This window comes from Chelonia mydas, chromosome 7, assembly GCF_015237465.2.
Source record: "Chelonia mydas isolate rCheMyd1 chromosome 7, rCheMyd1.pri.v2, whole genome shotgun sequence".
NCBI classification, from domain to species: Eukaryota; Metazoa; Chordata; order Testudines; family Cheloniidae; genus Chelonia; species Chelonia mydas.
Genome location: NC_057853.1, coordinates 101,124,136 through 101,151,290, shown reverse-complemented (window position 1 = coordinate 101,151,290; position 27,155 = coordinate 101,124,136). Strand labels below are relative to the sequence as shown.

At 40.6% G+C, this 27,155-nt stretch overlaps 1 protein-coding gene across 7 annotated transcripts in view; it reads right to left on the bottom strand.

The window, feature by feature from the left end:
- Nucleotides 1-27,155, bottom strand: part of C7H10orf90 (chromosome 7 C10orf90 homolog) — a 217,025-nt gene that overhangs the window by 21,752 nt on the left and 168,118 nt on the right. For 6 of the 7 annotated variants that reach the window (XM_043550860.1, XM_043550863.1, XM_043550862.1 and 3 more), the window contains 3 exons: nucleotides 6,663-6,956; nucleotides 2,761-2,954; nucleotides 1,488-1,689 (listed from right to left, as the gene is read on the bottom strand). In XM_043550860.1, the coding sequence (XP_043406795.1) occupies nucleotides 1,488-1,689; nucleotides 2,761-2,954; nucleotides 6,663-6,956 (690 nt within the window). Of the gene's footprint in view, nucleotides 1-516; nucleotides 575-1,487; nucleotides 1,690-2,760; nucleotides 2,955-6,662; nucleotides 6,957-27,155 lie in introns of all 7 variants that reach the window. The other variant, XR_006292128.1, reaches the window with a different exon arrangement.

The following is a 27,155-nucleotide window of genomic DNA, read 5'->3' as shown; positions in this document are numbered from 1 at the left end:
TTGAAAACTATAGAACACCCTACATTTTGTTTTAAAGCTTTATTTTTGTGCATTTAAGGCATCAGGAGTCTGAGAACAGGTTCAATACTCCAACTACCAAGAGACAGCGGGGGAAGAGGAGAAAAAGCTGAGCCATGGAAATCTACTAATTTCTACTTGGCCTGCAAAGTGAAAACTTTAGTGGCAGCTGTGTTCAGATGAAAGTCAAATCCCCCTAAGGCTTCTGCCAATCTGGGACTGAATGAGTGAGCACCTTGCAACTATCTTTCTGGGATTTTCATCTCCCCACTACTCCATCAAAACTTGAATTAAACCTCCTGCTAATTCTCAGTGCAGGATTTTGCCTCTTGTTGGAGAACCAGAACTTGCCATCTCTTCCAAGGCCTCTCATTCATAAGCAATTGGGAGGAAACGTCTAATTTCCTCCCTGTCACACCATTTGAGTATCAAGCATGTCATTCCTGGAATGAGTTTGGTATTCAGTAGCTGGGGAGCAGAGGACTGGAGGTTACATACCTGAGTCTCTGCTGGCCCAGCGCAGAGCACTGCTGCCAACATACTGGTCCAACTATAACTTTAAAAGAAAACAGAGTCCCTTTCAAAACAGTGGCATGAACACTACAGTAAGAGATCATTCAAGCATGTGGTCTACTAGCTAATTTAGCATGTAAGAAAAACAACTGCATTTTTGCTTTTTAATGCTTTGTCAGCAGAATAGCTGAGGACAAGCTTCTTATTGTGTACTTGTTTAATGAGGCCTTCCGTTGTTTTGGTTTTTTGGTATAAACCTGTGGTTTCAGAAGCCTGCAGATTTAACTGAACTTAAAAATATAAAGAGGAATGCTATCCACGTAAATACATCTGAAATTTAAGCACACACTTTTCTTTTGTGAATGGTATTAATAAAGAAAAACATGGATGATGAAGCTAAGAAAGTCCAAAAGTAAAAGTTTTACGTAATGTGGTTTGCTGTCATTTATCTGGACACCTCTGTGATCTGAGCAATGAGGTCTATCAGGCGGACAGCTACTGCACACACCAAAACAATTCAGTATGTTACTCACTAGGGCTAAGAACCTCTCCACTTCTCTTGCATATCCAGGTTTATTCTTAGGAAAGTGACCAGTTTTAAGGTGTATTGATCCACCAGTCTGTCTCCCATGTGCTCATCTCTGTAGCATCTGAGTAGCACCATGGTATATCGATGTAACCTCATAACTGGTTAATTTCCAAGGTTTTGATAAGGCCACGGGTGATTTCAATGGGAGTCAGGTGCCTAAATAATCTGTGTCACAGTCCCTAAAACTGTTCTCTCTCTCCCTCTGCATCCTAGCACTGCTTCTGTTTAGAACATTAGAATAGAGGTTGGCGTGTTGACAGTTGTGTCTGATTCTCACCAAAGTTAATGTAGAAATACTGCATTCATGCTGAGATTTCAAATCCAGTTACAAACCTGATGTTGATGCAACAATCACAATTCATCTTACCACTGAGAGGGTGAGGAATGGTATATTGCTTCTTTTTGTTAGAAATGGATGCTGAGGAAAGTTTGCGAGGAAGAAGAGCTCCTTCTTGCTTTTCTGGAGTGTCACTCTGCTGGGTTTTCCTCAGTTGTGCCATGTGTTCAAGTTTTTTCAACCGTTCTTGTGAACGAGAAATAAACTGAGGTTTATGGACTTCCAGAGCCTCCTAAAAAAAACAGTCAAAACATTTCATTTTAGAATAAGGAATACAAAACATTGAGACGCTCATCAAATATGATTTAGTAAAGGATTATCATGGAGAAGTCAATGCATCTCAACAGTTAAGGTAACAACCCTGTATTTGCTCCCCTCTAACTTTAGCTTGGAAAACTGATTTGGCTTGAATATTGCCAGATTTATTCTAAAGGCAAAGGGGAATATTGCTGCCAAATTTGAAGTAAGTGTATTAAACTGTTTTTGAGTTTCAGATTTTTATGAAATTATCCTGATTTAAGATTCTGACTTTTTGTTCAATGTTTCTCAAAAAAAACAACAGCTCAGAAACAGCTTGTCACTAGCAGCTCACAAACTTTCCTTATATTTAAATCTTCTTGAAAACTCATTCACAGGTGATACACGAAGAAAATAAACTGCTGTCAGTGACATGTTTAGGAAGCACCATAGCCTAAGCAGCCCTGCTCAACCAATGAGACTGAGGCATGGGGGAGAAAAGGGGCTGGTGTAGCTTATTGCAATAGATGAGACAGTTTTCAGGGCCTGGTGGGAGTCTGGGCAGGAGTTCACTCCCTGTTACCCTTCCTGCCATGGCTGCTGCCTCTGCCCAAGCACTGCATCTTCCTGAATGCCAATAACAATTTACATTACAGCTAGCATGTACTAATAATTACTGCTAAGAGTTGTGCTTGAGTAGTGTCATTTTAGGATTTGTGTAAATTATGCCCAGGCTCATGAAGGGTTGGGGGGCAGTTCTAGAGCATATGGAAACTGTCTCTTTATGAACACTGAGCTCCCAGCTCTTATCATCACTCCATTGGCTTCTGAAGCAGTGGAGATGGCATTTGTTCTAGATGCAACCAGTTGTACTGCGTATCTTTTGCAGTCAGACAAGATGGTCCTGTGAATAATTCAAGAGCAGATGCAAGTGACAAACACTTAAGTGAAAAAGGAACACAGAACAAATGGTGAACTTCTGCCCTTGGTGAGTTCCCAGGAAGGAACCAGCATTCATGAAAAATCAGTCCCAGAATTAACAGTAGAGAAACATTTGATATTTTACCCTTAGAGACAGTAGGCTGGATGGAATTTTCTCAGGCACAGCATAGATTTCTGGCTGTGTGAATACTTCTTGTTTCTCATGAGTAACATCTGGTGAGTGAGCTGCGGAGGTTGTTACCCTGCTGGCCGTCTCTTGTTTGTCACTCTTCTTACAATCCTTTATTTTGTCAACTGAACCACAGAATTTGTAATCACCTTAGAGAGATTTAAAAGTTCATTAAGGGTGCGTGGTTAATTTTTGATTGGATTCCGTACATCATTAGACATGGAGGACAATTTCTGAAATAAGAATGCCAAGGTGTTAATAATAGGCCTCATTAATCATAGGTGCTAGTCACTGCCCTGTGACACAGAAGTATCTTTCATATTAAGCAAGTCTTCACAATTAAGTGTAAATATACCATTTTGATATTTAGATCTGTTTGGTGTTTGCTTCCTGAAAAGCAAGATACCTCCATAACACACTGACTTTATATGAAGCAATATTATTGCACTGCAACTCACAGACTTTGAGATCGTTTAAAATTATTGCATTGACAATGAAAAATAATAAACTGCTATGGAACTTAATCACATATCACTTCTCTCTCACCAAACTGAGGCTTTAATGAGAATTGGTATTGTTTTTTAATTTCTAATATATTGGTTTTCCTTCTTTGTATTGTTCCGGGGCATTCATTAGGCCTATTTTGGTGTGATTATATGAAATGCTAATAAAGAAAAGGTAAAACACATTACAGCAATTCATTATAACTGGACTTAATCCAATAGGTCCTGTAATCAGACTTTTAAAAAGATTTTCCTCATTTATGATTATGCTCTATTGCTCTTTTATAATCAATATTTCCTGCATAATGTAGATCCAAAAGAAGACCTGTGCCCAAAATGTAAAAGACACCTTTTCAAAATAGTTGACATGCCTCTGATTTAAAATGCAGAATTAATCCAGACTAACAAATTAACTTCTGAACAACCCCCATATGCACTGCTCTAAAACAGCAACACTAACTGCATCTCTCATGCCAAACAGTACGATTTCTGAGATTTTTATATCTGGAAATAAAGCCCATTGCTGTTTGCTTCAATTGATTGGTTGCAGTAAACTGAAAATATTTTCCCTCGTGACATACTATAAACATTATGCTGTACTTGAAAAAAAATCAAAATTATCTAAGTTATTTGACACATGTCTTAAAAAAGTTTTTGATGCATTTCCCCTCTCATATTAATGGTTTGCTTTATTTCTTTTGGGCAAAGTTTTGAAACTGATATACCTGAAGTTAAGCCCCTAAATAAAGGGGTCTTATTTTCAAAGATGCTAATCGCCTATTGCTTCAATAAAAAGAAAAGGAGTACTTGTGGCACCTTAGAGACTAACCAGTTTATTTGAGCATGAGCTTTCGTGAGCTACAGCTCACTTCATCGGATGCATCCGATGAAGTGAGCTGTAGCTCACGAAAGCTCATGCTCAAATAAACTGGTTAGTCTCTAAGGTGCCACAAGTACTCCTTTTCTTTTTACGAATACAGACTAACACGGCTGTTACTCTGAAACCTATTGCTTCAATGGGATTTGTGAATGTTCAGCAAATCTGCAAAATCAGGTCACTTTTAGTTGGTGGATTAAAATAGATTTAACTTTAGGTACTGATATTTGAAAACTGTGTCCTCTGTCAGTTAAACAGGTGTTATATACTATAGTTTTATTCAGTCATAAATTATAAGGAAAAATACGTTGAATTGCTACTATCATAGCAAAACCAGTATATTTCTTCATAGTGCCTTGGGCCAAATCATCCCTGGAGTAATTTCTTAGAAACCAATAGATATTAGAGCCAAATTCAACTCTGGTGTCTCTCCCAGGGTGATTTTGGCCCCTTGGGGTCATCTCAGTTATAGATATATGAATGTGTATGGAGGTAAAACCTTTGTGCAGGAACTGAACCCTAAGAAAATATGTGTTTTAATATAATGACATGAAAAGGATGTATTTACATTTTGAAAAACAGAAAATACATAGATATATTCTGTAAGATGGCAGTATTTTAGGCATGGCATGTAGTGCTGCATATCGTTAAGGTTGCCCATCACTTCCCACTATAAAACCCTGTTTTCAGTTTCTTATACCTTTTGCCAGACTTAGAAACATAGAATATTAGGATTGGAAGAGTCTCAGGAGGTCATCTAGTCCAATCCCCTGCTCAAAGCAGAACCAACACCAACTAAATCATCCCAGCCTGGGCTTTCTCAAGCTGGGCCTTAAAAACCTTTAAGGATGGAGATTCCACCACCTCCTTAGGTAACCCATTCCAGTGCTTCACCTCCCTCCTAGCGAAATAGTGCTTCCTAATATCCAACCTAGACCTCCCCCACAGCAACGTGAGACCATTGGTCCTTGTTCTGTCATCTGCCACCACTGTGAACAGCCAAGCTCCATCCTCTTTGGAACCCCCCTTCAGGTAGTTGAAGGCTGCTATCAAATCCCCCCTCACTCTTCTCTTCTGCAGACTAAATAACCCCAGTTCCCTCAACCTTGTCTTGTAAGTCATATGCCCCAGCCCCCTAATCATTTTCGTTGCCCTCCGCTAGACTCTCTCCAATTTGTCCACATCCTTTCTGTAGCGGGGGGTCCAAAACTGGATGCAATACACCAGATGTGGCCTCACCAGTGCCGAATAGAGGGGACTAATCACTTCCCTCGATCTGCTGGCAATGCTCCTACTAATGCAGCCCAATATGCCATTAGCCTTCTTGGCAACAAGGGCACATCCCTGACCCATATCCAGCTTCTGGTCCACTGTAATCCCCAGATCCTTTTCTGCAGAACTGCTGCTTAGCCAGTCGGTCCCCAGCCTGTAGCGGTGCATGGGATTCTTCTGTCCTAAGTGAAGGACTTTGCACTTGTCCTTGTTGAACCTCATCAGATTTCTTTTGGCCCAATCCTCCAATTTGTCTAGGTCACTCTGGACCCTATCCCTACCCTCCAGCATATCTACCTCTTCCACCAGCTTAGTGTCATCTGTGAACTTGCTGAGGGTGCAATCCATCCCATCATCCAGGTCATTAATAAAGATGTTGAACAAAACTGGCCCCAGGACTGACCCTTGGGGCACTCTGCTTGATACCGGCCTAGCTTGAGAACAGTCTAGCTCCATCCTCTTTGGAACCCCCCTTCAGGTAGTTGAAGGTGGCTATCAAATCCCCCCCTCACTCTTCTCTTCTGCAGACTACATAACCCACGTTCCCTCAGCCTCTCCTCGTAAATCATGTGCCCCAGCCCCCTAATCATTTTCGTTGCCCTCCGCTGGACTCTCTCCAATTTGTCCACATTTCTTCTGTACTGTGGGGACCAAAACTGGACACAATACTCCAGGTGTAGCCTCACCAGTGCCGAATACAGGGAAATAATCACTTCCCTTGATCTGCTGGCAATGTTCCTATTTCAGATACTTGGGCTGAAATTTTCTAGGCAGTGTTTCCATGCTGAGATTGCATGCTGAATGAGGCAAGGGTCCTGTGGAAAAAACAGTATGTGATCATGTAATTAAAACAAGGGGGCCAAATCAAGATTGCAAGGACAACCTGAATTCTGGCATTTCCTTTTCAGTGCTTGACTCTACGAACGTAACATTTTTAAGGTAGTTATTTGTGTGTGTAATCTATTTATAAAGGCACTGGCTTTTCCTTTTCCTTTTTCTTTTTGGTCTCTGTAGACCTCGGCAATGTACAGTGTTTATACAGATCAATTATGTGAAGTGACCTGTCACCAAATAACTCTTATACAGTTTTGAAAACTAGACAACTATGGATAGACTTTGTATTATTTCACTTATACCTTTAAGTCTCACCTCGTTTGAACACTGAAATTGCATTCCTAAGATCCAAGACAAGATTTACAGCTTACCTTTTGGGAACTGATTTTTCCTGTGGATATCATTTTCTTCCAGTGCAGTTTTTGATAAGGCCTTTATATCACATACACAATCAGACACAGAGATTTTTGGTTTCAGAAAGCTTTGTGCTCGACTCTCTTTGGACTTTGAAGTGCCTTTGGATGGATCTCTGTCTTTCAAAGAGCCACCAACATCAGCCCTGAATTCATCTTTGGGAGCTCGCTCCATAAGGGAAGCAGGAGCAGTTGCATTGTACTTGTCTTTAGTGTACTGCCTCCTGTGGTTTCCAGAAAAAGTTTGCATTCCTATAAAAAAATAAAGTAAAAGCAAATGGAAGAAGCACCTGGGGAAAAGAGCCCATTTCACACTAACAGCTACTGAAAACAATATTTTTGCGAGCTTCTTTTTAATGCAGTTTGCTACTTCACAAGTAATGTTTTCATCAAATTAATAATTCATTAATTAATAATATAATAATTAACATCACCATATAACTTTGCAATGGGGATGATGTACCAGGGCCATAAGAAAGCAGTGTGTGAGATCATTAGCTTCCTCAGTTCCCTGTTCTATAAATTGCTTTTCAGCATGTTATTCTTATTCCTAATACAACTGCCTGCAATTATAAATTAGAAACTTCAGATCTGATACAAATACCAATGCATTACTGCCACCGGGATGCAGACTGTTTGGAATGCAATGTTATCTGTGTCTTAAAAAAAACTGTGAAGAAAAATTATTGCAAAGGCTATTCTCCATAACGGATAGACTGTTGATCTAAATCACACATATATTCTACTGAGATATTTTGGAAGGGGTCAGTGTAAGGCTACTCCACACACACAGCTGCTATTTGACTTTTTCCTGCTTCTTTCTCTCACTGCTAATGGATTTTTGGGCTGGGCAGAACTGTTCAAGAGAGATTGTTGAATGCATAGTCATAGTAAGGACCACAGCAGCAATGGTGATGATGATGAGATGTGAGATCCATGATGACTGGCACAGCCTAAGTAGTTAGGAGTTTAGGACCAGAACTTTAATTGCTTCAGTACTGTCCTATATAGTTGGGCTATTACCTTGGAAGTCCCAGAATTAAAGGGAAATTGCCATGTTCCATCACCACACAAAGCTGCAGCAGGCACCAGTAGCAGAGAGCGTAACTTGCATACGGTGCATTTTCCATTTTGATCCTCTCCAACCTCAAACTGCTGCTGCCAGAAGCACAGCCATTGCAGTAGCAGAAGCCTGTTGCAGCAGCAGTAGAAGCATGAGTCAGTCTAGCATTATTATTTATTGACTACTGACAATGTGTTCTGTCTTGTACAAAATTGCAGGGATGTAATGGTCCCTGACACAGGGATCTTACAGTCTAAGCAGACAAACAATATATGTGTATAGAAACACACACTTTACAGAACAACAGTGTAAATCTCACATGAGAAGAGTGCTCTGAGGAGAAATCTGAATGAGGAGAGAGAAGAATTCCAAGAATTAGCAGCAGCATGGAAAAAGGGCATCAAGATCAGAGGGAGAGAGAGAAAGAAAGATATAAAGGGGATCAGTTAGGTGAGATTTATTTTAAGTCCCCATGAACCGGTCCCTATATTCCTGTGAGGTGTGCAGTTGCACCGCCGTGCACCCATCAGCATGGTTCTGGCCTTATATTGTTAGTGATGTGCATATATTGCCTGCTGGTGATCCGTAACAGGAAGTTGGCCCAGGACCTGAGGATTTGAGGGGGATGAAAATGACCTGGATTCATCTAATATTTGGAGAACAAATCTAAGAGAGAAGGAAGACTGGAGACTTAGGTGGTGTGGGGGCAGGAACGGGAGAGAAAAACCTGACTCAGGCCAAAAGTAAGAGACAGGAATTTTATTGTCCTCTGTCTGCAACAAATAGAAGTACATTTAACAAGCTACTGATGTGTCGTGGAAATCACATTTAGAAATACTGGCCATGTGACCCTCTGTCTTTCCAGCCCCAATACTTCCCTGAAGAGGAGACACAAATGACAGGATTAATTTTCCCCCTCCACTCCATCCCTGAATAAAATCTGCCACGAAGCAAGAGATGACTGATCAGGGACATGTTTGGCTCTCCCCCACCTCTAACAGATTACGGATAAGTGAAGGTTTGGGGTGAAGTGGTAGTCTTAGGTTTCCAAACCACGTACTGCCCCGGCCCAGCCCCCACTCCACCCCTATTCCAACTCCTTCCCCAAATCCCCGCCCCGGCCTCACCTCTTCCCTGCCTCTTCCCCTGAGCATGCCACGTTCCCGGTCCTACCCCCCGCCCCCCTGGAGCATGCTAACCCTGCCAAACAGCTGTTTGGTGGCAGCCAGGCGGGAAACGCAGGAAGGTAGGCGGAGGAGCGGGGATGTGGCGCTCTCAGAGGAGGAGAAGGTGGGGCTAGCGGTGAGGGGAGCTTGGCTGCCGGTGGGTACAGCGCACCCACTAATTTTTCCAGCCCCGGAGCACCCACGTGCTGCAAACTCCCCTTCCCTCTGCTTTCTGAACCCATTGCTTCTCAGCTGCATGGGGAGGGATCCCTGTACAGGGAGCTGCACCTCCATTTGCTCAACCCCCATGCATCCAGACCCCGATATCCAGACCCTTCTGCCGAGCCTCACCCCCCCACACTTGGAACCCCCTGATAAGCCCCACTCCCCCTGCATCTGGACCACCCTAGTGAGCCCCCCACGCAGACCCCCCTGCTGAGCTCTATCTCCCCCATACCCAGACCCCCCCCCACTGAGCCCCAACCACTTTCACCTGGACCCCCCCTGCAGAGTCCCATTACCGTTGCACCCAGAACCCCCAACAGCCCCTGTAAATCCATATTCCCTTGCACCCAGATTTTTTCGCAGTACTTGTACAAGTGTAAATATCTAAATATGATAACTCACAGTCAGACTCACAGTGGGCGTTTTTGTAATTAAGGACAATGGACCTTGATGTACCTTGTTCTTGGCTCACACATAAAGCCAAGGTTAAGAACAGAGCCAATCTGGCAAATCCCTCTCCCCACCTTATGAATTAGCTAGTCTTTCAATTCAAAAGATGCAGCCAAACCCAGCCCTTCCCTAGAAAAAAAGCAGACACAGACTCAGAAGATGGAAAAAAAAACTCAAACCAGCTGTCAATAATTTTAGTTAATGTATGCAGATGAAATAATGCATTAAAAAAAGAAAAAGGCAAAGATGCTTAAAACTGAAATCACAGAGTCTCACTCTTCACATTCTGGGTACATTTTCCACGTACTGTGTGGGGAATTAAGCATGTAACTCTCATTAAGTCTATCTGGAGTTGTATATCTAACTCCCCAAGCAACAAACTGGAGATATATATACCCCTCTGAGAACAGCTAGAATCGCCACTGGCTGAGTAGAGGGATGTTTTTTCTATTATCCCAACTGAAGAAAGACTTTAAAACCAATGAACAAAGACATGAAAGTGTAATGCTTTGGGAAACACAGGAGAACAAAGCCCACAGAAAGAGAAAGCAGAATGACTGCCGTTAATAAAATTTGCTAAAAATATTTATCCTAGTTGTAAAAAGTTGAACTAAAAAAGAAAAAGCAAGAGCAATTAATTAAACTGGAAGAAAAGTTATTTCTGCCTCCTGATGCACGAAGCAGAATACAGCAGATCATTTTTCAAATAAGCACTTGATGAAAGTACCACTCCAAAACCCAGCCTTGTAACAAAAAGAGGGAAAAGGTTAGAACAGTTCTGTAAAATTGATGGTAGGTTTTCAAATGTGACTAGTTTCTTGATGACAGTAAAATGCAAATATTTTTCACTGTCATGTGTGTTTTTTAATTTTATTTGCTGAGTATTTGCTTGGAACTAAAAGAAAGTGACTTTGTCCTGCACTAGAATAGATTAAACTGCATCATCCCAAAAATATTGTCCAGTCTATGCAAAAATATACTTCTTTTGCTATTGTCTCTAAATATTCCTCCTTGCTTTACTGCATTATAAGGAGGCTTTTAGGCTGCTTCCTCTTATTTCATTTCAGCGATTTTTACAACTCATGACAAAATAACTCTGAAATGGATCAAAGATCATTTTAACAGCTGTATGGAACTATGAATTATCAATGATCAGCAAACAAGCTTGACAGGATAAGATCAGAGAAAGAGATGCATAGGTTGTTTCTCTCTGTGTCATCACTGAAGTCAGACGATCACACCACTGATCTTCTTTCTAGGCCACTGGCCATTTTATATAATGGTCCAATCCAGCTAGGTGCTGAACACTTCCTGCAAGATAGTGGGAACTGATGGTGCTCAGCAACTCAAGCTCTGACAGAACCATAGGGGTAGCAATTAAAAACTTATGTTTTGAGAAATATTACTGGTTCCAATAGTTTGTCCCATTTTAAGTAGAGGCACTCTCTGGCTGTGTCTACACTATGAGTGCTTTACTAGTACAGGAGTACCAATATACTACAAAGGCAAATCTCTCCTAGGGCAGATCTACACTTAACATGCTGCAGCTGGGTTGCTGTAGCACTTCAGTGAAGATACTACTACGCTAACGGGAAAGCGTCTCTCATTGGCATAGTTAATCCTCTTTCTCCATCGCTGAGAAGAGTCTTGCTAGAATCTTACTGAATCACCTGCTCCCTCTTGCAAAGGAAGTACTTCCAGAGTCCCAGTGTGGCTTCAGACCATCACAAGGCACCACCGACATGATTTTCGCAGCCAGGCAGATCCAGCAAAAATGCCAAGAACAACACCAGGAGCTCTATATGGTCTTTATCAATCTGACCAAAGCCTTCGACTCTGTCAACCATGAGGCTCTGTGGAAAATCATGTTAAAGTTTGGCTGCCCAAGCAAATTTATCACCATTGTAAGACTCCACCACAACCAAATGACTGCCTCCATCCTGTGCAGTGGCTCTACCTCTGAGCCCTTTGTCATCCAAACTGATGTAAAACAAGGTTCTGTGCTGGCACCCACCCTTTTCTCCATTTTCTTAGCAGCTATGAAAACATTAACCCAAGACCGTCTCCCACAGGGCATTGGCATCCAATATCGGACTGACAGCCACCTCTTCAACCTTTCTCGTCTCCGTGCCAGAACTAAAGTAATATCGGCAACCATAACCGAACTCCAGTACGCAGATGATTGTGCTGTGGTTGCACACTCAAAGGAGGATCTACAAACAGCCCTTAATTGCTTCTCTGAAGCTTACAAAAGCCTACGGCTAACTCTGAACTTCAGCAAAACAAAAAATTCTCCACCAGCCAGTGCCCGGTCATTCATCAGATCCAGCAAGGAAGATCTACATCGACAAAGAAGAGCTGGAAAATGTAGAATACTTTGCCTATCTTGGCAGCCATCTTTCACAGAGGGCAGACACAGACGTCGAGATTCAGCACAGACTCTGCTGTGCCAGCCTTGCCTTTGGCAGACTGTCTTGCCCCGTGTTCAACAATCACAACATCAGAACACATACTAGACTTCTGGTTTATAAAGCAGTGGTCATCCCAACTCTCCTCTACAGCTGTGAGACTTGGGTGACCTATAGAAAACACTCGAAAAACCTGGAACGCCAGCACCAGCACTTTCTTCGGAAGATTCTCAACATACAGTGGGAGGATCGTTGCACTAATGTCAGTCTCCTCACAGAGGCCGACATCTTCAGTGTAGAGGCCCTGATAATCCAGCACCAGCTGAGGTGGAGAGAGCACTGTGTGCACATGCCTGATGTACACTTACCAAAACAACTGTTGTATGCCCAATTCCACAAAGGAGAAAGGAAATGGGGAGGCCAAAAGAAACTCTTTAAAGACACCCTCAAGGTAAACATCAAGACATGTGGCATCGAAACCACACACTGGGAGACAGCAGCCCAGGATAGGGATAACTGGCAAAGACTTGTCAGAGAGGGAACGTCCACTTTTGAGGAAAATCACCTTGCCCTGGTAGCAGAAAAACACCAGAAAAGGAAGGAAAGACAACTGTCATGCAGCAATCGTGGCCCAACTCTGACTTCCAACACCACCTGCAACATATGCCAATGAGCCTGTGGCTCAAGGATTGGACTCCTCAGTCACCAAAGGACCCATACAAAATAAAACCTGTGAAAAAGATCATCCTCAACCTCGAGGGATCGCCGACAAATCCACCTTTGTGAGAGGCAGTAGCTATGTCAATGGGAGAAACCCTTTTGTCAATATAGTGCTGTCTACCCCAGGGATTAGGTCGGTATCACTGTGTCACTCAGGGGTGTGGATTTTTCACACCCCTGTGCGACAGTTATATCCATGTACGTTTGTAGTATAGACATGACCCTAGCGTGGACACAGGTATACCAGCAAAGCTCCTCTTTGTACCAGTATAGTAAAACCACCAATGCCTCTCCCCTAAAATGAAGCAAGCTAGACTGGTAAAAAGACACCTTTGCTCACATAGCTGCATCTACACTAGGGACTTCCAATTAGGGATCACACCTCTTCATGTACCTGACCAACATAGCTATGGTGGCAGAAGTCTACTGTAGACATAGTCTCTTTCTCAAACCCACATGGTCTCTCAAACTGGAAAGGAACCGTTTAAGTGCAGTCACTGTATATAATAACACAGTGTTTTAAAAATCCTAAAACATTCTGGATGGTTTACATTTTGTACAAAGCTCAAATTGAGGCCATATGCGCTTATATGCTGTATTACCTCTTCCCCCAAGCTGGCAACTTCTGCTCCAGAATCGAAGCTTTCATTTAAAGCAAAAACATAAGTCTCAAGCTCTTATGATTGCAAACAAAACCTTCAAAACATGAATCTAGCAGTACACAAAGAGCTTGAAACAATAGCTCTGAAAGGTGGGAACTGTCCCAGAGGTGATCTTAATGGGGTGTTAATTCAGATGCCCAGTTATGTTACTATAAATGTCAATATTGTTAACTATTTCACTGTTGTTCAAAGCATGTAAAAGAATAGTGGCAAACATATTGTGAAGATCTGTACAATCTACTGCGGGTGACCCTTGGAACAATATCATCACTTTTTTTTACCCAGTCAAGAAGAAATCAAGCCCAAGTTGTTTAGCAGAGACTAGCCGGACATTTGAGTCCCATTGCCTGGCACTCAAGCCAAAATATCTCGTTAGCTGCCTTTCAAAGTTAATTTTTCAATATAAATGAATGAATGGGTTGTGGGGCGGCAGGGTATGCCATTTAGAATTTTCACCTCTGGAAACCTACTACAAATTCAACAAAGCCTCGTTTGACTTCCAAGCAAAGATGTATTTCGTGACCACCATCCATCTCACTCCTCATTTATACACATCACAAACCACCACAAAATTCATCCCAACTGGCCAGTTTTGCTCAAGGCCCAGAACAAGTTTAATAAGAGCATTTTAGGTCACAAATAAAGAGGAATACTTGAGAGGCATCATGGTCCAGTGGGCAGAGCACTGGATAGACAGTCAGGAAACCTCTGTTCTGTTCCCAGCTTTCTGACCTGCTGTGACATCTTGGCCAAGTCACTACAGCCCTGTCTGTCTTTGTTTCCTCTCTCACATTTTTCTGGCTTGTTTAATTAGAGTTTAGCTCTTCAGGCAAGGGACTGCCTCTTATTACATGTACATATAATGCTTAGTACAATGGGACCCAGATCTTGGTTGGGCTCTCTAGACACTACTATAATACCAATAATAAATAATAGCAACAATAATAAAAGGCACGAGTAGAACTCTGCATGAAGCTTGTGGCACATCTGCCTGAACTATTAGCTTACAAATAATCACACCACTTTGTGTGGGCGTATACGATCCTTCTTACTCTGAAAATAAATGGTTTTTCAAAAAATGCTTTAGGAGCTGAATCTATTGCATTGCTTATTTTGTAGTTAAAATGGAAAAATGACAGTGGTGCTCTAGGAATCACATATTTTCAGTTTCTAGGATAAAAATGGCATGCTTTTGTGAAAACTAACATTTGATTGTGAAAAGCTGTATTTGCGAAACAGCAATAGAAAGGTTGACGTAGGCATTGTCCCTTGAGGTTCCAGCCCTGAACCTGGGGCTGAATGGATGGAGGCCCATTGATTTCAGTGCACAGCAGAGGTAGAGGGCTCCACCTGCATACAGCTTATTGCAGGTTTGGGGTTTAAGCCATACCTGATGTTTCACAGGAAGGTGAAAATAATCCCATAATGTATCTAAACAACTGGCTAATAATGCTTCACATAGTAATAAGCACTCCATAGTGCCTTCCAATTTAAGATCTCAAAAGCACTTAATTAATGAAGCCTCTCAGCACTATTTTGTGATAGATAAAGGAATCACACTCAACACTAGTGTAATTATACAGATACTATATAACAGCACTGCAGTTTAGGAAGGACATGATGTACTGATCTAGCCCAATGCTGCTCAATTGAGAGATTTGATGAAATAAGAGCACAATGTGGAACAACTGCATCAGAATGAAGGGGAATAATTCTGCCTAACACCTGCACCTGCAGGAGATCATCTTATGCCTTGAATCATTAGATTTGACCATAAGGAATCTTATGTTGAACAGCTACAGAATATTTTAGTGGCCATGAAGTAATCCACTAATATTATTTGATTCATCCTCTTGCACCAATGAGTTCTGCAATTAATTCTACACTGCATAAACCAGATTTCTTTTATTTAGTCTATATTTACTGTGGTTATAGTTTTGAGTCCTCCCCCTTCTTCTTGTAATTAGGGGCAGGATAAAAGGGGGAACTGTTCAGTTTTCATTAACCCCTTCATAATTCTAAATACCTCAATCAAGCCCCTGTTAATTATTCTTCTTTCCATCATAATTAATCCTAGAACCATACCTCGAACCATCTTTGTTGCCTTTCTTGTGGTGTCTTTTTGGTCATGCTGTAGCAAAGCAATATCTTTTACAAACCAAACATTTCCAGGTAGCTGGTCCTTAGGCTGAGTGGGTCTCTGTTGATATTTTTAAGAAGAATTATGAAAATGGTTATTATTAAGAAAATTATTCAAATTGGCTGATGCATTTGTGAGGCTTTTTCATAACATTTTAATATGCTCTCTAGATTAGACATTCATATTCACATCATAATGATGTCCTACTAGAAGATGTTACACTATATCGTAGTGGCTGAGAAGGTATTTTTTGTCCTAATTTTTATAAAAAAATGTCAGTGTGACTCAATACAGTGAAATGGCTCTTGGGATTTTAAAGTGACAAGAGAGATACACTGGCCACATGGTATTCTAATCAAAGCATATTAAGGGTATCTTGTTATTCATCAACTATTTCTGGTAATTTGCTATAGACAGACTGAGCCAGATTCTCATCTCATTTCCAATAGCGTGGCTCTTAGGGAGATTTTGACAGCCCAACAAAATTCCTAGGTCAGTACAGGAATATTGATTATTATGCTTATTGACAAACACATCTAAGTTAGTAGGCCTTTGTAGCAGCCTTAGCATAACTAGGCAAGCCAGAGGGGAGCAGTTTGAGTGACCATGAGAAGTGAGCATGACCCTGCTGCCTTCCTAGTTAGGCTCTCTTTTGAAATTGCTGAAGTCTGTCTCTTTAAAAAAAAACAGGAAGTCTAGTTATATCTTTGGACTGTTCTTGTATGGAAATACAGTTGCTGGACTAACAGATTAAAAGTGCTTGCTTAATGGTTTTTGTTTTGTTTTGTTTTGTTTTTGATTGACATGTTGTTGATGTAATTTTAGCAGTTACTAACATAAAAGGGGTAGACAGGTCTGAGGAATTTGGATTTGACCTTCGGGACAGCTCTTGGAATCCCCAGTGACAGGCGGATAGCTGGCCACTTGAATCTTGTCGTTTGACCACTCAAGACCCTTCCAGACCATGCGTAACTATTGCTTGGGGGCACTCTAACACTTTTGCATATGTGTGTGTGCTGGAGAGCTAATAAAACAGAAATTTTGGATAAAAGCAATTTGGGTTTGTGCCAATCTTTAACCAGATGGACAGTCTTTGTCCCCAGTGATTTATCTCCTGACACCATCTCACAAAAAGTACAGTTACCAAGAGCTTTGGGTAGAGAGAACCCCAGGTAACAGCTCCATTGACTTCAGTGAAGTTACTATTGATTTACACTAGTGTAAGTGAGAGGAGAATTGGGTCCACTGACTCCATCAAAGAAGCATACAGTTAGCGACGCCACATAGCTCACTTCAAAACATTATTCTAATTACCTAAAAATGCTATCTTGTCCTCCACTATTTGTCCTGAAAGTGTCAATGAATGCCTGAGGTTACCTTAGCATCATCCACAGCTTTGCACAGCATTTTACATCTGTACAAAGTGTAGGCAGATCAGAACCATGGTATTTTTCACTCACTTTGAACAAGTGCAAATGAATGAAAAAGTAGGAAGACAGGAAACAATCAGGCCCTCGATTTTCACATGCCAAAATGAGAACAGTCTATATTTTAACTTTTGTCCCTACCAGACAAGCTGTTCTCCTTTTGAATAAAAGAGCAATTAACACAATCAGTTTCATTTATGGAAAATTAAAAGAGGCTCCTTGGAAAATTCCAGGAACTTGGAATACAATCTTGTACTGGATTAATGCCTAGAATAGCATAAATGGAGCAGAAAGGAATTCCAGACACAAATGAATGTGATTTTCCTTTCATCATCAAGAGAAAATAATGGAGCCTGCATCATGCATGTTAATGAGAGCTTTATCATTCACTCCAGTGAGTGTAGGACTGGGCCTAATGTTTGTTGCAGGATAAAAGCTTGATTGTACAAGGTGCTTCCCAGTCAATTTACAAGTTGCTGCAGGATTGGGCCCTCAAATGAGTGGGATGAGAGGGACTCCATGGCTAATGTGAAGGGCTCTGTATAGTCTTATACAGTGGAGAAATTGTTTGTGAACAATTAGTTCCATGTGAAAATATTATGGTTGTGATTACAGCCAAGGTCACAGAAGCATCTAATGACCTGCTGCTGAAGTACCAGTCATGTAACTGAAAGCAGGTCTAGGGGCTGCTTTGGTTTATGCAATTGGGAGTATATTCTCCCCTTCATGTATATGTTTATCTCCCATGACCTCTAATGTGAGCTATATATCAACAAGGAGTGGGGTTGGGGCAAGACAAGATGTTCTTTGATTCCCACATTTTCTCCAAATAAATAATTAACCAAATTAAATTCATGCAAGTTCTGTTAAAAAAAAACAACTTGAGCTATTCCCTCATTTTCCTTTTAGACATGATGAGCCTCATCCTCTCACTTCACCTCACCAGATTCTGGGATGACAGGGAAATTGACAATCATAGTTTCAATGAGAGAGCAAAACTATAGGGTTTAATACTCTGGCTATTTAAAGCAATTAAAAGGATTGCCCTGAGATTAGGGGACATTCTATATTGAAAAGCATAAGGGGAGAGAAGAGGGAACCAAGAATAAGGGATTTCTTGACATTGCTGACTACAAGTTATAATACTAGGCCTCCATCTTGCAAGTGGTGAGTGATTCCTAGAGTCAATGGAAATTGAGGGTGCTTAGTACTTACAAAAGTTACTCAGTAGATTAGAGGATTGGGACATTTTCCTAAAATTGTTAAACTAAAATAATCTAATGTGAAATATACACAATGACACGAAACATTTAGATCTAGAGAAAACTGACAAGCTCCCTCTTTTTAAATGTATAACGGCTGAAGTAAAACATCAAAGTCCTCCTTTTAATATGTTTTTGGGCATGTGATCCTCGGCTCTGAACAAGTCAGCACCAGTTACTACTTCCATAAAGCCCCATTATGAACATTTTGGGCCAGATCCTCAGCTGGGATAAATCAGCATAGCTCCACTGAAGTCAACAGATATATGCTGATTTGCACCATCTGGGGATCTGGTCCCTCATGTTTAGCAAGTGTACACTAAAGTGAAATCTTCTGCGTCACACTTCACATTCTGCTGTCTTCACCGCCACTACCGCTACACTCATACTAATACTTGAGAACAAATTGGCACCAGCTGCAGCTACTCGAGTTGCTGAACAATAAATTCCATATTGTAATTAATGGTTCTCATGTAATATTTTAAACACCAAATCATTTTTTCTTCTAACCTTAAATTCTAGGCCTTTGTGTGGTGACTTCCTCAAGGGCAGATGATCAAAAAAACCTTCAGAAGCTCACTTTTTTTTTTCCACTGTAACCTTTCCAACGTATTCAGTAACTGAAAATAAATACGATGCTAACACTACTTTCCACTCCTATGCCTTAGTAACAGATTAGGTTAGCCTGCTAACCATGAGCTCCCTTTAGTTTAAAGGTGACAAATACATATTTCAATAAAAATGAAGAAATTTTATCTTTATGTGCTGAATGCTCCAAATATCCAGGAGAGTTCAATGTATAACTATTTTTAAACAGACTTTTTTTGCATTTCAGGTACCCCAAAGATACGTCAGCTTCTCTGGAATCTAGCTCAGCATTTTTACCACACTCACCGAATGTGGTAGTTGAGTGCACATAACATCCCAGAATTATGCATTCTGGGATGTCACAGGTGTTTGTCCTTTAATGGTCTATGAGACCAGGACACGGGAGTTCAGGCAAATGACAAGCTTTTTTTTTTGTTATACGATGAAGTTTTAAATAACATTTTAATAATTATTTTATAGCCCAAATACAAATATTAAATATTTTTAAACAAATAACAAGACACATACTTAAACATGGGATCTTGAAATAAAATAATTGAAAACCAGTTCTCTTCCCCTTTAACCAAGACTTGTGATCAGATATCTATGTTGTCCACCCAAGAGCTGTTGGAACTCTTCAAGTTCAAGTACTAGTTGATAAGACTCTTTTTGCTCCAGCATTTGCTGAAGGAACTCTTTTGCTCAAGAATGAAGCAAGTTTACAATGTGTTGGGAGACATTTAGCTTTCCACAAGATCAGCTCCTTTCTTAGCTTTCCTCATCCATTTTCTTAGGCTGCCTTGATCAAGTAAACTTGTGCTTTCATTTCAACAGTCCTTCAACTAAATGACTGACAGTCAGAAACACTCCTCTTAGGTCTATGACACCATCTCTCTGCTCTGTACCCTTCATTGATTCGCACCTTCCATTTACTACCTCCATGTGTAACATGGGTGTCATCCTTGATCCTGAACACTCCTCTCCCAACCCTTATGTCTGCCTATCCCCAATTCTGCAGAGTTGTTTATGCATGTGCCACCTCACATGACTTAGCTCTACTGAAGACTTCATCTGCAGAATGCTTTTGCCACATCCCATCTCCATTATTGCTGCTTCCTTCTCTGTGCTCTTCACCAGTCTCAACTCCCTAGATTCCAGCATGTACAGAATTCTGATGCCTACCTTTTTGCCCACACTAATAAGGGCGACCATAACACCTCCATCTTCAAACATCACCAATGGCTCCCTATTCATTCCATAACCCTATTCAAAATTGCTTCTCCTGTTTCAAGTGTCTTTCATGGATTAGTTCCACCCTTCATCACAACAGAACTTGCCCATCTCCACTTTCCTCTCTGCTCTCCTCACTTATCTAGCACTGGCTCTTTCTCTGGCTTCACTTATCCTCATGACTCAGGTTGCCAACCCTCCAGGATTGTCCTGGAGTCTCCAGGAATTAAATATTAATCTTTAATTAAAGATTATGTTATGTGATGAAACCTCCAGGAGTATGTCCAGCCAAAATTGGTAACCCTACTCACCACTCTTAGTGTGAGAGCGTTCTCTGCTGCTTCTACCATCTGAATTAGATTTCCTGTATCCCTGTGTCTTATTGAACTTACATTGCATATCACAATTTGCTCTCTCTATTCCTTTCCCACACCTCAGTTTCTGTCTGCTTCTGCTATGCTTCATTATGTTATGCTGGTCATTGGTTTTAGATATAACACCAGCAGAAGGACTGATCTGTACTGGCTTAATAGATAAACTGTTCTGCTCAAATTAACCCAGTTTAAATTATAGATATGACCACCAGAGACTCACGAAGTCACCTTACAGGACTAAGATTGATATATCAGTATTAATAATCTGCATTAGTTTAAAAAAGACTTTTATTTAATGCAAAGGTTAAAAAGAACTTTTAAAACAGTTTAATTTATTTCTCTTTGCTCCTTTTAAAGATTCAGTCTGTACAACCAAATAGGACATGTAAAATGTATATATTACTGTGAGCCAAGGATGACAACTGGCAGAGGGCACAAGGGGCATACAGGTTACAGGAATCCTGGGGGTGTGGTATTTACATTCTAGTTCACCAAAGAGAGTCATGTAGGGTTTCTACTGAAAGCCTGTGTGACACGGATCATCATAGTCTTTGTGAAATATGTGTGCAGACAATATACAGTGAGATATACGTATTGGAAAATATGTTCTTAAGGCCTTGACGTTAAAGGTGGTCACTCAGAAGTAGCACCTTGAAACAGACTTCTCCATTCAGGAGATGGGAGAAACTCAACTCCCTGGCTGACAACTGTGTTATGTGTCTTACCACAGAAGTCTATTCACATACTGAGTCCAATGCTAATTAAGAGCTCCAAGGGACTTCAGAAGGAAATTACCAGGAAAGGGTAAACAGCAGGGGGAGAGGGGAAAGGTGGGAGAGGGGACACCCTGTTTTAGAGGTGAACACCAAAGGACTAGTCTGGTATATCTGGAGGTGAAGAGAGACACTCTGGCATCCTTCACCTAGGTAAGGCAATCTGTCAGCAGTCTTGACCTCATGAAAGAAGGATCTCAGCAATCCTGGTGACAAAGGCTGTGAGAAAGACTTTGGGGTATGTAGTGTCTTATCAGATAAGAGTGCATCTTTTTAGTTGAGTGTAGATTCTACAATGCATGTTATGATTTTATTGTATACATAGCAAACAGAAATATTGGAAACAAAGTGTTATCATACAAATCCCTATGCTTTGCTAAACTTAGATTGGTTTATAGTGAAAGCAAGTATAAGTGCTATGTGTTAAGTGGAGCTGTGTACCAAGGTGTGACTAGTAAGCTGCCATGTACTGTTCCTTTGGGAACAGGAGGCCTGGAAATTCTGTGAGTATCTAGTGGATAAGGGGAGAGATATTGGATACTAGATATGACATGCACACTCAGGGGACTTGAGGATTGGAGCACCTGTTGCTAGCCTGCAAGAGGGGCAATAAAGCCCACATGGGCTGAGAGGGGAATGCTTGTGTGACTTGTGGCAGGTGGCGCAGGGACCTGACACCTGGCAGGCACAGACAAGGCTCCCTCATGTTAAGGGCACGTGGTAGTGAGATGGCTCATAACCATGTGTAAACCCAGGAAGCGTCAGAATTACACACACACACACAACCTGCAAGATCCCATGTTATTCTTCTTGCAAGCTAGGGTATGAAATTAAGACTTAAAAAGATCTTTATATTCCTGTCTTGAGTTGAAATAAGACAAATTATTTTTGTAGTTTTAAACTTACCTTGTATTTATGAGACATCAGGTAAGATACATGATACCACACAGCTTGCAATGAAAGTTTAAGTTAACTTAAAAAGGTTAAGGCAATATCTCATTAAAAGTTATGACCAGACTCAGACTAGCAAACATTTCATTGCTGAGGGCTCAGATTATGACCTCAGATGGTCCTGATGTCAACATGATCACCATGAGAATGAAGCTGACGTGGTTTGTGATATCATCAGGAACTTGAGGTGTGTATGTAGCATCTGTTAGGCTTAGTCTGTGTTGTAGTTTATGTATGGGGATGGATTCTACCGATTTTAACAAGAAAACTATTTTGTATTAAATGCACATACAGACTGAGACTTTGAAAGCTGCCTAAGAGATTTAGATGTCCAATTCTCATTAAAATTAATAAGAATTAGGTGCCCAAAGGCCTTTAGGAAGCTTCAGAAATCCCACCTCTGATGTTCTAGCTTGTTTTTACATGTAACACATGGATTTGAGGCACTTACAGTACAGCTCTTTGATGGATACAGGAGCTGCAGCTTCAGAAGTGACTAAGCCCCTATAGACACCATTTATTTTCATTTATTTAAATTCTACAATGCGATTAATTAAAATACAAAGTCAACTGAGGTGAAATCACAGCTCTAAAACAAGGCTTTTGAATGTCACAACCATGAAACATGTCTTTGTGCACTAGCTGATAATGAGTTTTGGTTTACTAGGGAGAATTAGCATCTATAAACATATTCCAGATTTTCACCCCAAAATATGCTATAGAAAAAATACATTCATGGTATGATATACACAAAAAATTTCAATAACTTGAGATCAGACATTTCACATTTACATCAAAAGCGAACAGGCCTATTGCTAGCTGACAGTTCTTTAGATGCCACCCACTATTAAACTCAGCTGTTGAAATCCAAGTCAAACTCTATTTGCAGCATGAACAACTTACTGTCAGGAAGCCTGACAACAAAATTTAAATGTAAAACGCTGAATGAGATGAAGCTGTGTGAATACTGGGCTAGATCCTCTCTGTTGCCCTGCATCTTCTATAGTCACCTGTGCCATTGCAAAGTGAGTGTAACACATTACCAATTCAGAATGTTAATGATTTACCCCATTTCAAGCACTTTGCACTGGTGTAAATTTTAATACACAAGGCAAGGAACAGTGGAGGATCAGATCACCTGCCTATGGAAAAGGAAGATACCTTCCCATTCCACAAGATGGATGTTCCTGATGCACAATTCACTTGCCCAATCCAAACTGTGGTCTAGGCACCTTGGGTGGTCCATGGAGACCCGTCTGGTGATGTGGTACTGGCTCTCCTGCTGGTTTACAGCTTCCAAATTGCATTACAAGGCAGCTAAACACACATCAAATAATTTTCTAATTTTTTTCCCATGTAAGCAATTGCTGTAGTTGAAGAGGTGACTGTGATATGTGATCACAAATTGGAAGAGGCTCACCAGACATTTTATTAACATGAGGCCCACACAAACATAAACATTTTAGCACCTCTGAATTAGATTATGTTTTTAGAATGATTTAAACATAAAAAGTGCTAAGGGTTGTTAACTATTGCTTGATGAATATCAAGGTCACATGAAATCAGGTCACATGAAAACTGAATTTGTTTTAATATGCCAAAATTTTAGAAGCCAAAATAAAAGTTCACTTATTGACTTTCTCTTTCCTTATCCTGGTGAAAATATTATCCACCTACTGCCTTTCCCACATTCCCAAGAAAGCTATTGGCTAACTATGTAGTGCTCCAAATTGATATAAGTTCAAATGTTTTAAGTTGCTGTGAACTCAGCTGGCAAGCCAGCTAATGTAGTAATGCACTGTATGGTGGCATGGGTTGCTTGTCAAATGGTTTGATCCTGCATTCCTTGCACAGCCCTAACTGAAGCATGGGATGAAGTGCAGTTTGACATGGCCATCTTCAAACCAAACCAGTCAATATTATAAGAGGGGACAAGGAAAATGAGTGTTGGCCTTGGAAATTTTTAACTCTGTAATTTAGGTATTTTAGTGGGTGCAGTTAAAAAGGCTTTCCATTTTAACCAGAAAGGGCAAAAATAAATAAAAAACTTTATCTACTGTATAGAGTATCAGTCACTGTAATAGATAGGCACTACATATGGTAGAATAAAAGTGGTATACGAGTATAAAATGAAGGAACTCCACTTGTATTTCTTGGGCTCAGTCATTTATACTGGGAATATTACTATTTCTTCCTCTTCATCATTCCTTTTCTTTCTTTGTTTCTCTCATCCTCCTCTTCTCTTGTTCCTTCCTTCTACATATTTCCCTCATACTCAAATGTTATTCTCAGCTACCATAATGTGAGTAGGCTTGTTACATACCCCATGACCCAACACTGAAGAAACACTGACACTAGCTCTCAGTAGTTTCACCCCAGGCTTAGATAGTTTCTATCTCTCCAATGGTCTCAGAGCATCAAGAACAGAAAGGCTATCATTAAGGTAGCCCAGTTCAAGCCCATTAAAAGTTGTAGAAATCAGGATCAGGTTCCTGATTTGGACCCAGTAGCATATGGTGAATCGGAAAGGCAAATACTGCATTTGGAAGACCGTGAATAACATGGAAACAAATAGTTCTGAACGACATCAAGCACCTCAACATAAAATGGGAAGATTTGGAGAGAAGGGCAGTTGACAGGCCAGGATGGCAAATGTGGGTAGCCCAATGTGCAACAAAGCACGGGATGGACTAAGGTCTAAGGTAAGTATATGGTGAGCCAATGGAAAACTGGGTATGGGACAATATGCTTCCTGCAGCTAGTCATCCTCAAGAGGCAGGCTGCCACATATTACACCACCTGGAGTCTCTTGTTAACCTTGACTGATAGCACTAGATAAAGAAAGTTGTCATAGTCTAGGCCTGAAATGAAGAGTGTATGAATCACAGTTGCTAGTCCTCTTCAGAGGTATAGGCAGAGTCTTCTAGTTAGCGTTAGCTGTAAGAAGACATTCCATGCAACTGGACCTATCTGGGTCTAGAAGACACATCTAGTAGTACTCAGACTCCAACATGGACAAATTCAAGCTAGTACGTTTTGGGAGAAAGACACTTGGAAAGCAGTAATTGTGAAAAATACTTAGAGATGACAGTGGATAGTTGATTAGTTTTACTTACAACGTGATATGGCATCTAAAAAGGCTCCTGCAATTTTGGCTGCATACACAGAGGTGTCACATCATGAAACAGGAAGGTATGGCTTCATCACTTGAGATATTTAAAACTAGTTTAGACAAAAGCCTAGATAAATGGCACGAACATACTGCACTTGCGGTGGAATGGCCTAGTCAACCTAATAGATCTTCTCCATCTCTCATTGTGATGATTCTATGAACTCAAAAGAGCTCTATTTTTCATTTTCTCACAGGTGAAAAAAATCAAACCAATTTCCTTTCATTTTAATGAGCAGTTTACATGAGTCATGACTTTTGCTAGGTTTCCTAAGATTTGTCACAGTTAAAGTCTGACAATATTTGAGTGCTCATTAATTTTTGGATCCTAACAAGAAAGACCATGCCCTTTTGGAGGCATTATATCAGTTGTATTTAAAAATCTCACATAGGAAAGCTGTAGTAAGGTGACAAAACATCTTGTTATGTATTATACAGAAACATATACATTTGCATATTACATTGTCATGTGTATAAACAGTGTAAGCAATTTAAAAAGACAACACTTCCCACCTGGTTACCACAGTTATTTCCTCTTAAAGTATAGGTGGATAAATTGTGATAATTTCACACCTCATTTTCTAATAACTTCTGGCAAATGCAGACTTTTTTAATGGAAACCACTGTTTCTCCTGACCCCTGAGTAGTCTCAAAAAGTATTCTAGATAACCACTTCTAGCGTAAATCACATGCAGCGTCTAAACTATGCGCAGCAGAGCCTTGCATGCATAGCATTTGCCTCTCAAAATACCAACAGAACATTTGTTCTTCAAAGTAAGCTTGCAAATGCCTCAGATATACAGGTATCATGGCTAAGCAGAGAAGTGAAAGAGTTAAATCAATAGCATCAGTCAGAGAGGATGCTCCTCCTATGTTCTTCTTGCCCCTCCCCATTTCCCTTATCCTCCTTACTATGGTTTGTCGTTTCTGTGACTTCCAATGGCAAGAGGTTTGTGTCTAATAACTATTCATGTTCAAATTGTGTTAAACACTCTGCCACTGGGAACCTAGCACCTTTGCAAATCCAGCTACTGATTTAGTGCCTAAATATGGATTTAGAAACCAAACCTTGTCCTCTGTTTTGAAAATCTTGTCCTCACTGATCCATCCTGCAGAAAGTTCCCATTGATAAGTTACCCGGGATATACAGCAGCAGCTTTTCTGTATAGAATATCTGCTATTTAATAATTTTGCCTTAATAAATAAAATGAAATAAATAATAAATAATAATACTAATTATAACAGTAAAGGTTACTGTTACACATTTCAGAGATGGGGAGCTACTGAGTCTAGTGGCAACAACAGGGGACGAGGAAACATGTCCACCGGGATTCTATGCCTTGCTCTGCCACTGAGCTAGTGTGTGACTCTGAACAAAATCCTTTTGTGTCTCATTTTTCCCCTCATCCGTAAATGGAAAAAATGCAATGGTTGTTGTGAGGTTTAATTAATTAATGTTCATACTGTGATCAAAGGCAAAGTACTTCAGATGGGATGTAATCAAGGTTCTGCCCACCTACGATCACTACTACATCCGATGGTATTGTTCACAAGAGAAAGTGTGCTAGCTTTGGTGTCTTTGCCAAATTCCAACTCATCTGAATATGTTTGCCTCTCTGCATTCTCTCCCTGCATGGTCAATATTTTTCTTGCCCTAAACTGATCCATAGTTTTTGCTTGTGCACTGTAAAACAGCTGCTGCGTTCCACTCCAGTGGAGGCTACGCTTCAGCAGTGACTAAAGCAATCCCTACAACATCTACTTCTCACCTAACTCACAGATGTGAGGATTAATTTTATATTTGTCAAATGCTTTGAGATATTTGGAAGAAATATTTTAAAGC